Raw genomic sequence first — 13,483 nt, forward strand, 5'->3', positions numbered from 1 at the left:
AAGACCTGGTATTGGATAATTATTTTTTTGGATCTGCATTTCATTTTTTCTTTTGTTCTCTTGTTTTCCACGATAACTCAACTTTCAAAAACCAGAATAGGAAAAGATGAAAATAGAGGCATAATATTTTGACCTTAAAAGGTCAAAGCAAAAATTAATTAATGAACTACATGTATAGTAATAAGTTCAAAGGCAAATCATTAAAAATTTGTTAGATTGGTTATTAGTGAATATGGCCTGTCTTTTGGTAGTCATTATAAGTCATATTGTTAAGATACCCTTTATCTTGTTTTTGTTGCATTTGCAAAAAGTACAATCATGTTTACAAAATAGAAACTACAAGGTAGTCCTGCATTGTAGGTACAACTTGGTTTTGAATACTGTGGTGGTAGAGGGCGGTGGAGCCATCAGAGGTAGCTACATCCACATCGAAGCCACGGACCTCACCGTGGATGATGGAGGAGAAATAGACGTCAGCAACGGCGGTCATCCACCCAACCAGGGACAAAGTGAGAAAATATTATCCACAATGAAAATACTCAACTGTTCAAGTTATGGACTTGTACAAGTTGATTTGAGGAAATTCTAAACTATTACCTAGTTTAATGATTAGGTAGCAGTTTGATCCAGATGTAACTACAAACTTGCAATGACAATTAATTGCCTCCCTCATTATTCTTTGTTGGATTCATCTGAAGTATGGAATTTGTAAATTGTAGGTCCAGGCGTGTGGCACAGACTTGGAGCAAGTGGGGCCTCCCACGGGGGTTTAGGTGGTGCAGGTGCCTGTGGTGGGTTTGTGACGTGTCGACTGAAGCGGAACCTTCCCTATGGTAGTGTCTACATCCCTGCTGCGTTTGGTAGCGGGGGATCGGGACCCCTTGGAGGTTCAGGTCAGTGGTTACACAGTGAATTAACGTACCAGTATTTTGGTAAGCAATGAATGAAGTATAGAATATGCCCACCAATTTATTTCACTGAGGTTCTTTCATGCATTGAAGGTTGTATATTATTGTACATGTATCATGCCCATGAACACTCGGCAATTGCTGAACTTAAGGAAGGTACTTTTGGGGGCTGGGATGCAAATGATTATTTTTTGACCGTTAAAAAAGCTATCTAAAATATATATAAATATATATAACAGTTATGCAATGCTATCTCACTTCTCCGAATTGAGAATGTGCCCCTCAAAAAGTGTCAAAATTTTAAACAAAATTAAACAAAATTAATTGAATGAAATTTGCCTCCATTTCCTGATGCAAGGGAAGATATTCTGATATAGGTACTACATGTTTTAATTATACATCATAAGCATTAGATTTTGGGCAATAAGAATATGTTTCATTTTATGTCGGTGTCAAAAACAAAAGAGGCACAGAGAATTATTTTGTTGTTGTAGGTGGTGGAATCTTAGAACTAAACATTGACCACACCCTGACGGTGGATGGTTACATCAAAGCCAACAGTGAGAACGTGCGGGGTGTGACTAACTGGTACTCAGCCAGTGGGGGGTCAGGGGGCAGTATACACATCACCACGGTCAACTATACAGGTCAGGAATGATTGACGTTATATCTCTGATGGAGACTGTTATACATGTACATAAATTTAAAACCAATAAAGTGGGAATTGGTCATGAAAAGATAAAAGTTTAGCTGATGCTATTCCTTTTGGCAATGCCTATGAATTTTCAGGTGAATTAATAATGATCATGAATTATAGGAAGTCATACAGGAGCAATCCAGGCCTATGGAGGAATGGCTGATCCCAGTGTGGGGGGTGGGGGTTCTGGAGGTCGCATTGCTCTCTACCAGTCTTCCCATTACACTATCCCTCCATACAGGGGCGTGTACAATGTACCGGGGGGACAGGGAAACCCCACAACAGGGGCAGAACCTGGGGCATCAGGAACAGTGTATATCGAGGACCCAATCACGGGAGTCAGTTCTCTGCTTGCGGATAACAATGGACAGAAACAGAGAGCGGAGAAGTCGGAGATTCCAAACGAGGGCCGGAGGCTGGATCTGGGCATTGATGAGGCAGGGTATCACCGCGGTTCATCCTTCATGTCTCAGGCAGGCCACAGGATCCAGTCATCAGCGGCTACTTATGTTTCAATTCCATACCTTAATTGTGAAAACTATGACTCTTCTTCCCATGTACTGATGAATCTGTTTGACCAAACACTGGCGGCAGAGAAACACCAGTATTACACGGCTGACTCTGGGTCGGCTACCATCACCATAAGACTGGCCAACAATATCACTTTTGTCAACCATCTCAAGATCTATCCTGAATCTAGATTCCCAACAAAGTTCAAGGTATTACATGTTTTATTTGCTTCTGAATTTCCATAATTAAGGAAATCTAAGCTTAGCTGCATATTTCTTACATTATGTTTGTACCAGTACCTAATTCTGTAATTCCAACATCTTGCATCTAATCATGAGTCAGAGTATAAAATTGGCAATGCCAAATTTTGCTATAATGTCATATAATTCACAAATATCAGAAAAATAATTGCGAGGTTATAAAATCTGCAAGGGGTATTTCTCACGATTTTATGCAATTCCTTGCATTTTAATTACTAATCTACTGTAAATAAAAGGACTTAAATCCAGTATTAAAGATAATTTAAATTTCTGACTATTTTTTTTAACCCCAGGTAACTGGTTACTATGGTCCCCTTCCCTTCGTTGTGACCCCAGGTTACGTATACCCTCGCAGTCCCATCCTCCAGGGGTCATACCTCCGCCTCCCTGTGATGCGGAGAGCCACCTCCTTTGTTATTGAGATGGTCACCAACAGCCCCAGTAGGTGGTCCTGCTGGAACCGAGCCAGTCTGTCAGAGATTGAAATATTTGCAGATGGGCAGAACAACGAAGACAGGTGTGGCCATTTCTGTGAAGTCTGAAGATGTTAACTTACAGTCTTTTTAGTCTTAAAGATTTCATTGTAAGCTAATTATAGAAAAATGAAAATAAAAGTTTTAACATATTATTTAGATGAATCTTTCCCTCATTTTTACCTTGAATCATATTATCTTATTTTCCTTTGAATATGTTTGTTTGTATGGATTTTCACTCTTAAACAAATTGTCTATAGATTTATACAATGTCACATGTATTGTTACTCTCTTCATGCATATATTTTGTTATTTTTAAAACTTTTTATTGTCTTTAAATTCTTAAGAAACATTTTTACCATCTCAGATATCGGTATCTTGAACTGAATGGAGCGAGTACATGGGGGTTCACTGAGTCTGCCCACCCAGACTACAGCCTATCCAGACTGACCATACAGGGGGGTGCCCACCTAGCCTTCCTGTCCCACACCAGCCTCATGACCCCCGTACAGGTCTCCTCAGGCAGGGTGGTCAGTGACAAAACAGGTCAGAGGAAAATAGGTTTGATAGACAGTATTTGTATTTTGCTGTCCTGTATAAGCTTTAATTTTGTACAGTGTTAGGGTATGTATTAGATTTTTTTATTTGTATGCTTTTAAGTTATAAGACTAACAATTTTTTCAATTATCTTTAAAATATGTTTTCAAAGAATTTGAAAATAAAAAAAAGCTTGATGTATACCATTTCAAATAAAAATAAATTTAAATTATATCAATGGTAGGTTGGATTCATGTGGGGTACGGACAGAAGTTGACGGTGAATCAGACAGAGACTGATGTTCCATTCAATGCCCACGTGTATGAGCGTGGACAGGCAGTGTATCCTCCCCGCACATTCTTCTACAAAACCCAACTCCACAACTCAGGGGAGGTAAAGTTAAACCAGAGGATATGAAGTCTTTTTTATTTAGAATCCTTAATTGGGAAATGTGAACAATCCTTTTTTTTTATCTTTTAAATTAATTTGGATCAAGCACATTATACATGTACTGTACTTGGATTGCAGGAAAGTTGCATATGAATACTTTTGGAAATATTTTGTGCTGTGGCATTAAAAAGATTTGTGGTGGCTCAATTTTTATGAATTTCTTGGATCTCCCTTATTCATAATTCATTAAATAATGAATTATGAAAAACATACTAAACTGTATAAAATCATTAATCATACAAACTACAAAATTATATCAGGAAAATTTATCGCATTCCATGGAATCCTCCTGCCAATTGTTTGTATATGATTCCACAGTATTTTATTTGCATCCATGTTCTATTAGGTCACCGGTATAGAGGACATATATGTGTTTGATGGTGGGGTTGTCACCGTGGACACCAATGGTAGCATAGGAACAGCCAATCAGAAAGCCCACATCTCTCTGAAGTCGCTCCATGTCCAGGACAAGGGGACGTTCCAAATGAAGACCTACACCCCACAGAACCAGTTCACAATGGTCGCCACAAATCTCACTGTAAGTCAGATAGAAAGAAAAGTTTTAAAGATTCATTCCTTCTTTACTCATTGTTGTTATACTGGTATTTGGAATTTTAAAAACTCAAGATATGGTACTTGGGGACATACAGTATTTGATGACATGACAATATTTACATTTATTGTATCAATGATTAATAATTTTCAAATCCCTCGTCCAATAATATAAGCCAACTTGGTTTAAACATTGTAATCATTGTGATCAGAAATCCATATTAAAAAAAAATGTTTTCATGAAAGTTAATTGTAGTTCCAAGTTTTATTTTTGCTAAGAGAAAGAGAGAGAGACAGACAGACAGACAATTTGATTTCTTTTTTATAATGGCCTTAACATCGTGAACATCAGAATATTGTCTTGAATGATATGTATAGACATACAGATAAGGTACTAGTACTTGTGTGGTGGGTTGTGGGTTGTAGGTTTATGGTGGAGGACATTTCTGGATCAACTCGGGGATCCAGATCCTGACCCACCACCTCCTGGCCGTGTTCTCTGGGGGACTCATCAACCTGGACGGCTCCGGGTACAGGGACCACAGTCTCAGCCACCCATGTTATGGCACAGGTCTGTAGCATATGACCCCCATCATCAGGATGGTTTTTAAATACACATAATCTTCATTAAAACTGGATCTTATACAAGGTCTTTGCAACTGTTAGAAAATATGCTATAAAGGAATGACAAAACAAACTAAAAGACATCATGTTGTTCATTCATGAAAGACTTCTGAATGTGTGAAGTATTTTGTATTCATTTCTGTGTATATTTGCGTAAGGTGATTTGGCGGGAGGCAGTGGTGCTGGTCACGGTGGTTCTGGGGGTAGGGCGGCATCCAGTCAGACGGTGGGGCTGGGCTACGACTCCATGTACACCCCCACTACCTATGGCTGTCCAGGAGGCTATGGAAAGCTTAGGGGTAAGTGTAACACAAAACACTAAAATACTGTTTCTCCAGTTTACTTGACAAGATATAATTGGATAGGCAATTGGCAAAATGTTAAAACCTATGGGTAACTTTTAACTTTTTACTGTTTTGTTTTAGGAATGTATTTAGATTATTAAAGTTTCTTTCAATTGTTAAATAGTTTTATTATTATCTATATCTACTAGTTACCATAGATTTTGTATTTATTTTTATTTCAGACCACTTGTACTTTGGAGATGAACCGTATGGTAATGAAGTGGTAGACGGTATCATTGGTGGTAGTGGTGGTGGTCGTATCGCCATCAGAAGCCGCCATGTGGACATTGATGGGGAGATCTCAGTGGACGGTAACCCTCCAGATAGCAGGACAGGGCAGGGAGCAGGTGTGTATGCAGGGAGGGATGGGGAGGGGGTATGTCAGATGATGATAGATTTAGTTGAGATGGATTTCTAAATTAATCTTTGTATAAGGGCCATGTACATGTATGTCAATATCAGACTGTAAGTGTGGAAGTTTCATAAGTTGGAACTGTAGTTCAAGTATTGTTTACAAAATAGTGAATACACATGATCTTGTGCATTTAAATTTTTTCACTTTTAATTTAATTTGATTTTTAGAAATATGACAAGAATAATGTGTATTATGAATGGTGTCTGAATTATTCTAATTTGTGGTATATATATTCTGGCTGCTTATGAAATTCACCACAATTCTTCAGTGTCGTAATCACATCATCAGCTGACATTTCATGGGATTTTGCATTATTGACAATGGCACTGACAATGATATGAATATGAACATATTACTGACAGTTGAACTATTGACCCCTGTACTTGATAGGTGGTGGATCGGGAGGGAGTATCTGGATCGTGTGTGAGGAGATAGTTGGACACGGTCTGCTGACCGCCACTGGGGGTGAAGGAAACAAGGACAGCACGGTACAGGGGGGTGGGGGCGCTGGAGGAAGGATCTCCATACAGAGCAGGAACATCAACAAACTCAACATCACCCTGCAGGCTTACGGAGGTGTGTTCTCTCAATACTGTGCTGAATCAAAGAATTGTAATTCCCACTTGATGTTATTTTTGTGTACTTTCAATCTAAAATTTCACCAAAGGTTTAAATAAAAGTTCCTTTTATAATGGATGATGGAAATCATTAAAAGTTCATAAGATATCTTTTTTGAATATCAGACCAGTACAATACTTGCTTTAGCCTTAGTGCTTGAACTTGTACAAATTGATATTTATGATATTTAAGATTAATAGTATAATCAAAAAGAAAATTTTCAACTGTGTTAGAGTATGAAATACACATTTTATAATATTTTTAATCTGTCAGGCACCAGTACATTGGAGACTGGGGGAGCAGGGACAGTCTATGTGGAACTCTCCAACTCTAGCGGCACCATCCTCCACAGAAAAATCTACGTGGACAACAATGGCCATCCTTACCCCAGAGGCAGTGACCTCACTCAAGGAAGCCTCAGAAACCTGCTCAACGGCTCCTACGATGACATCAGTGAAGTGGGTGGAGTCACTTGGCTCTACCACAACGACACAGAGTACTTTTTCAACACCATGACGATATCGGGCAATGCCCATGTGGCTATTTTAAGCAACACATCCAGTCAGGATATCAATATCTATGGAATCAAGTTGTACGGAGATAGGTCTGGGGTGCTCCACTGCGGCAGGAGACAGAGATATGGATTCGAGGACATTGATATCTACATGCCTGTTAACATCATGGCCTACAGGTCTGATCCTATTTTTTATTACATTTAATGGAGCATTTCAATTAATGGTCAAAATCATGTTCTTCTTAGAATTTACAATTTTGAAATCTGTTCAATTCATAGCAGATTTATGCTAAAAGTTTATGCTTTGTCTCTTTAAAATTCAGAATTGTCTTTTACGTTTTTTTAAATGAATCAAATTTATGTAATAAATCTGTAATGCTGAAGAGATACTTTGTATGGCGTAGCATATTCACAAATCAGAAACTAATTCTGTTGATGGTTTTATCAAAAATAGATACAGCACTCTGGAAATCCCTCGCAGAATAACCATGCGAGATGTGTGGGCGGAGCTTAATGCTACGCTTATTGGAATTGACGAGGTTGTGGTGGAAAACAATGGCGAGTTGTACATCTGGTCTTACGCCAACACCATCGGTTTCCCAGAAGGCACCATCAATGTCACCAACATCACCATCAGAGCGGGCGGAAAGTTTGAACCCCTGACGGCAGAGAAGCGAATGAGACTTGAAGTGGTCAGGGTGATCGTCAATGGCAAGGGTTACCTGCGTACCAATAACCTTGAACTTCATTCTACAAATGTGACCATTGATCTCTCAGGTCAGGAATGATTTTTTTTCTGAGTCAATTTTCATTCTTTTCATCAAGCTTTGTTTCATGATTACAATGACAAGGTCATAGTTAGTTTTTATTGGTGGCCTATATTTGAAAGGAGTGTGATTGTTTTCCAGGGGATTTCCATGCAGACTTTACTGGGTATACCAGCAGCAGTGGACCTGGGGCTGGTCTCCCACAGACACAACAGCTCGGGGGGTCAGGCGCAGGTCACGGGGGTAGAGGGGGCAGGTCCAAGTGGGCCTACTACTCTGCCTACTCCTACGGCTCTCTGTACCTCCCTGATCAGATGGGGTCTGGGGGAGGCACCGGCAAGGACGGGCAAGGAGGAAGGGGAGGAGGTGAGTAGCACACAGGAAAAGGGGGGGGGGGTGTGAAAAGTTTTAGAAAGATGGATACAAAACTGAGTTATATCACTACATTTAAGAAATATAATAAAAAATTTTAAACTTATAATATAATGTTTTGGAAATCAATATTACATCTACTGTCTAATTCTTCTTTATTTATTAATAAGTGGTGAATAAATTATAATGATAGGTTTATTAAAATCAATGTAATGTTGCTTTTTGTGTGCCCTAGGAGAAAATATGTAAAGTTTGATGGCTTGTAGGAGTCATCCACATGTATATTTCTGATGAACTTCGAGTAGAAGGTCGTCTCCATGCCAACGGTGAATCTGGGGATGGATGGACGGGAGGCGGTGGATCAGGGGGGAGTATTCTGGTCTACGTTAGTCACTTGGATGGAGAGGGAAGCATTGAAGCCACAGGGGGCAGGGGTGAGTATACAGGATGGAAAAATCTGATAAAGTATTTTTAAAAATCATCTGAAGGTGCTGATCTTGTGGAAGAAGCTTACATATATATATTTGAGTGTAATTGTATAAGAGTTCAAATATTGAGTATCTGGCCATCAAAGTGAGTTGAACATCTCCTGATGGAATTCAAAATTACCTTATATCAGATATTTACTAACAGTAATAATATGCATCCAGATGTATACTTTTGTAATCTGGATTGCAAGATAGAATTCATCAAGCTTTTAATATTTTTTCATTAACACTAATAAAATTATCTTTATACAGGAGCATCCAGTAATGGTGGAGGAGGTGCCGGTGGTAGAATCGCCATCTACCACTCCAGAGAACACCACTACACTGGTCAGTTTCTGATCCACGGAGGATACGGCTCCCAGGTCTATGGTGGAGCAGGAACCGTCTATCTCAACGACAGCTCAGTCTCAAATCTCAGCAACATCTCATCCCTGATCTCACCTAGAACCAGACTGATTGTAGACAATGGAGGATTTAGCCGCAGTGAGAGAATCAGGGAGGTGGAGAAGCTTTCTCTGTACGCTTCACATTCAGGAAGCTCCACTTCCTACACTGCCTACCATCCTTTCCAGTTCAGTGTGGACAAGGCCATGTCGACTAGTTCTTACCCATTGAATAGACTGACTGATGGCTCTCCCAATACCTTTTTCGTTGTCAGTGCAAAGGAATCCACTCTTACTGTGACAGTCCCAGACAACAGTTTTTTGGATCATCTGAAAGTTTTCCCCTTTTGTGATAATTATTGGTCTTCTAGGTAAAATTTTGGTTCTTTTTTTTGGCATTTGAATGTACAATACTTTGAAATCTTTTTTTGGAAAATAAATATTTCTTATTGAAGATATTAAATCAATGGCTGTGTATTTCTTTATTCTTTTGTCAACAGATGGATTTCACTGGTATCATACTATCAGGTGGTGGCTTACTACAATGGTACAGAAACAGACCTGACGGGGGGATTTGTGACCACAGAGAAATGTCAGACTGGGCAGTATGGGAAAGTCAGGGTCAATCAACTTGTAGATCAGGTAAGTTGAAGGGTCAAATGATGTAGGTAATAACGCATTTACATGTAGTTAAGACATTGTTAATATTTCATATTACATACTTTGAATGTAAATATAATTAATGGTAAAATATAAATCCACCTGTTTCTTGCTTAAAGTGAAGGAAAGCCACACACAAGCATGGTAGATGGCAGTACAGTAAAACACGCTTATAACGAAGTCTCAGGGACGGGCATTTTAACTTCGTTATTAGTGTAATTCGTTATATCCGTCAAGTTTACAACTTGGGGAATGAAATTCACTCCGCTGTAACCGTCAATTCATTATAAGCGTGTTCGCTATAACCGTGTTTTACTGTACATGTAAGTAAATGTATGGTAAATTTACATGGAGTCGACTGAGGTAAATCACCATGGTTTCCTGTAATCTGGAGGTGTATTTGTATGGAGTCATGGATTCTTGTCAGATGCAGGTTTAATCTATATGAAAATGCTTGAAACTAACACACAAATTATGCATTAATTTATCACCAGCGATATTTTTACAGTTGAGGATTTTTCTGCATGGAGTGGGCAGTGTGTCTGGATTGGGGGAGATAGAGTTTTACATCAGAGAAGATCCGGACTCCACGGCACAGACCCCCTACACCAACTCCCCCACCGCAGCGGTCATCATCCATCCGACGGACCAGAGGACGGTGTATGAGTTCACTAAGGTACTAAACTCTTGGGGTTCAAACCACTTAATTCATATTTTATATTATTAGTCCATGTTTATCATTTTAAAAGGAGAAATAGATGAAGCTAGCATAACTATTGGTATTCTCAGGAACCAATGTATTTTTTCTAGATTTACTTGCACTCTAATAATTCTTGGAAATAAATTATACGAGTTATTATATGATATTTTGATAGTATAAATATTCCATGATGTATAGTTTTTGGACATATACATGTAATTTACTTACAGTCTATGTATGATATACTTATTCAATGCCTCATTTGATCCTGCATTGTATAATTTTTTTCAGTTGGACGTCAAAGGCGGAGCTGCTTTGGATATGGAAGGGAAAGATGTCAAGGTCGTAGCACATCAAGTTGCTGGGGACAACACAGGTCGTGCTGTGGTTCATCGCACACAATCTTTCAACCTCACCCAGGATAGAGCGCTGATGGAGTTTGCTGTCGTTTCTCAGAGGGAGTCCTTCGTACAACTTCCTCCCAAGACCGACTGCAGAAAAATTGATTTCATCATTAAAGGTTGGTGTCTGAAAGAAGAAAACATGGAAAAATTCACACTTCTCCATCAAATTTTCAGGAATTGCAGTGGCAAAGAATGCTGATAGTTTTTTTTGAATATGTGAACTTTTTGAGAGGTATGAATTTTGTAAGAAAATTTCCCTCTAGGATGTATGGTTTTTTTATTCAGTTTTGCTAGTTGTGTATACAAAGTTTAATTTGAATGATTGAAAGTCTCTAGAAATTGTATGAAACATGAGATTTTTCTGAAATATGTCCATATTTCATCCATTCCTCTATTTTACAGGCCCCTTTGCCACAATGGACAACCTGACGGTGAATGCTCTCTGTAATTTTACGATCGATCACCACCGCCCCATGGTGAACCGTATCGACAGACTGGACATCAAGACGTTTGGTCACATGTTAGTGGTCACTGACAGGGAGGCCACCACAACACTCCAGGGAACCACCCTCACTGTCAGAAGTGGGGCTTCGGTGGGGACCAATTTCTCAAAGTTTTTAAATCACCTTATCATGTGATATTCATTAAGTTTTTGATATTACTGCTATACTGTTAATGTTGACTTTTAACTTTACCATCTTTTAAAGTAAGAAATTTAGAAGGCTTAAGATCTCAACCAGTGAAAGTTGTTGAGGAATTGTGTGTTATAAAGTATCAAATACAAGGTTCACCAACCAGAAGCAGGTTTTCTAGTGGTACACTGTACAAATATAAGGTTTAATGTCTAACTTTTTTTTATCTATCTGACTTTATTATTTCAGCTCCTGTCCAATGACCTTGACCTGAAGTATGTGAACATCACTGTGGAGCCCTATGGAGTTCTCAGCTCTGACAGAGGGGTGCCAGAATTTGAGGCAACCAAAGGTGATGTATGCCCAAAACCATAATTTGTAGAAAGCTCAGAACACCAAGAATTGTACTGAATTATGCTTATACATTACGGAAAACAATTATAACTCATGTGTTAAATAAAAAAACTCATGACTGCATGATCTTACTAGATTTTCTTAAATGAATGAAAAGTGTAATGTTTGTGTATTAAAGTATGATGTATCTAATTATGTGTTGAACAATTTAACTTAATAAAAATATGCAAATATATATAACACTGAAAACTAATTTTTAGTTAAATTAAAAGAGAAAAACTTGACATTGTACAATTCATAAGTCATAATTGTTCCTTTTGGCAGTGCTTGCTAATGGAGCCATACTAGTGATAAAGTTTTGCATTTGTGTGTTTTTTTCTTTCACAGGTCCTGGTTATGGAGTTGGTAGTCGCAGTGGTTCCTCTGGTGGAGGTCACGGGGGTAATGGTGGACAGGGTCAAGGACAAACAGACGTAGGGTCAGGTCATGGGTCATATCTCTATCCACAATCCTTCGGCAAGAATGGAGGACATGCCTTCTTTCCACACCAAGGAGGGAAAGGAGGTGGACGGATGCTACTGAACGTCAGCCATACGCTGACTGTCGATGGTCAGCTGACAGCAAGGGGAGGGAACTCAGAGTCGGTACAGGCTGGAGGTGGGAGTGGTGGCAGCATCATGATCCACACCTATACAGTGGATGGAGATGGACTTGTCTCTGTGGCAGGCGGTAGTGGTCATGCCCAGAGTGCACCACATGGTGGTGGTGGTGGCGGGGGGAGAATGGCTCTCTACTATCACTACAATTTCTTTGTGGGTAAGGTCACATCTTAAAAACTATTTCTAACTTTTTGTCATATTTTAGATATAATGAGAAGTAATTTGAAGGTAACCTTGGACAAACATTGTCAAACAAAAATTTAGTTAAATTTTTGACTTAAAATATATAATGTACACAGGAACTCTAAGAGGAGAAGGGGGACCAGGTGGGACACAGGCAGAACCGGGGGGCCCTGGTACCATATACCTGTATAAACTCCCACTCCTAGACAGCAGTGGAAAAGTTCCAGCTGGCTTCATCACCAACAGAACTCTCCACGTGGATAACCAGAACCAGGGACCAAGAGACCCCTTCAGGAACCTCACCTCTGCCTACACCAGGTATAACCAGAGCAGTGCCATGACCTGGCTGATCCCCTCGGGGTACCCCTCCTTTGTTCCGGAGATCCAGTCAACAACAGAAATCACACTGGATGAACTGCAGATTTACAGACAGGCACAGCTAGCCATTCTTAACCCGAGCAACCCTACCCAGAGAATCAACATTTCTGTGGTCATGATCGAGGGAGATAGGAGCGGACACCTGCATGTCGGCTTTAACCAGTCCCTGTGGATCGGGAGTGGTCAGATTCCGAACCATCTGTCTCTGTACCACGGAGCAGATACCACCCTACAGGGAGAGTTGAGGGTCGCGGGGGTCAACGTCATGGTGGAGGGAGTAGTCAACAATGTGGAAAATCTGACCGTTGTGGATGGAGGTACAGTAAACACATTATAGTTGACTGCATATTTTAGCAAGCATTTTTTTAACGAAAAAACAGCTTCCTCTAAATAAAGTATATCACTGAATTTCATGCATTGTATGTAAATAGGTACATATTAAATACCCTTAATCAAATCTACACTAGCCTGTTGAAAATTCAATTTCTACCAAATATTGTACAGGTAGTCACTAAATAAGATATGTTAACTCTTTAGTAAATTCTGTCAGTTTTCTTATATTGGAATCTTAAAATTATGACAGTTATTCCAATGGATATGA

The 13,483-nt window shown here is 39.3% G+C and overlaps 1 protein-coding gene across 1 annotated transcript in view; it reads left to right on the forward strand.

The window, feature by feature from the left end:
* Nucleotides 1-13,483, forward strand: part of LOC105342567 (uncharacterized) — a 78,803-nt gene that overhangs the window by 30,926 nt on the left and 34,394 nt on the right. The window contains exons 31-54 of the mRNA XM_066083324.1: nucleotides 361-509; nucleotides 720-893; nucleotides 1,403-1,555; nucleotides 1,726-2,324; nucleotides 2,669-2,892; nucleotides 3,216-3,394; nucleotides 3,630-3,778; nucleotides 4,182-4,373; nucleotides 4,814-4,958; nucleotides 5,170-5,310; nucleotides 5,538-5,702; nucleotides 6,161-6,346; nucleotides 6,662-7,079; nucleotides 7,357-7,679; nucleotides 7,811-8,035; nucleotides 8,308-8,475; nucleotides 8,782-9,283; nucleotides 9,413-9,554; nucleotides 10,081-10,248; nucleotides 10,564-10,792; nucleotides 11,079-11,269; nucleotides 11,558-11,660; nucleotides 12,050-12,478; nucleotides 12,621-13,199. Of these exons, the coding sequence (XP_065939396.1) occupies nucleotides 361-509; nucleotides 720-893; nucleotides 1,403-1,555; nucleotides 1,726-2,324; nucleotides 2,669-2,892; nucleotides 3,216-3,394; nucleotides 3,630-3,778; nucleotides 4,182-4,373; nucleotides 4,814-4,958; nucleotides 5,170-5,310; nucleotides 5,538-5,702; nucleotides 6,161-6,346; nucleotides 6,662-7,079; nucleotides 7,357-7,679; nucleotides 7,811-8,035; nucleotides 8,308-8,475; nucleotides 8,782-9,283; nucleotides 9,413-9,554; nucleotides 10,081-10,248; nucleotides 10,564-10,792; nucleotides 11,079-11,269; nucleotides 11,558-11,660; nucleotides 12,050-12,478; nucleotides 12,621-13,199 (5,933 nt within the window). The remainder of the gene's footprint in view (nucleotides 1-360; nucleotides 510-719; nucleotides 894-1,402; nucleotides 1,556-1,725; nucleotides 2,325-2,668; nucleotides 2,893-3,215; nucleotides 3,395-3,629; nucleotides 3,779-4,181; nucleotides 4,374-4,813; nucleotides 4,959-5,169; nucleotides 5,311-5,537; nucleotides 5,703-6,160; nucleotides 6,347-6,661; nucleotides 7,080-7,356; nucleotides 7,680-7,810; nucleotides 8,036-8,307; nucleotides 8,476-8,781; nucleotides 9,284-9,412; nucleotides 9,555-10,080; nucleotides 10,249-10,563; nucleotides 10,793-11,078; nucleotides 11,270-11,557; nucleotides 11,661-12,049; nucleotides 12,479-12,620; nucleotides 13,200-13,483) is intronic.

The sequence above is a fragment of the Magallana gigas genome, chromosome 4 (assembly GCF_963853765.1).
Source record: "Magallana gigas chromosome 4, xbMagGiga1.1, whole genome shotgun sequence".
Classification (NCBI taxonomy): domain Eukaryota; kingdom Metazoa; phylum Mollusca; class Bivalvia; order Ostreida; family Ostreidae; genus Magallana; species Magallana gigas.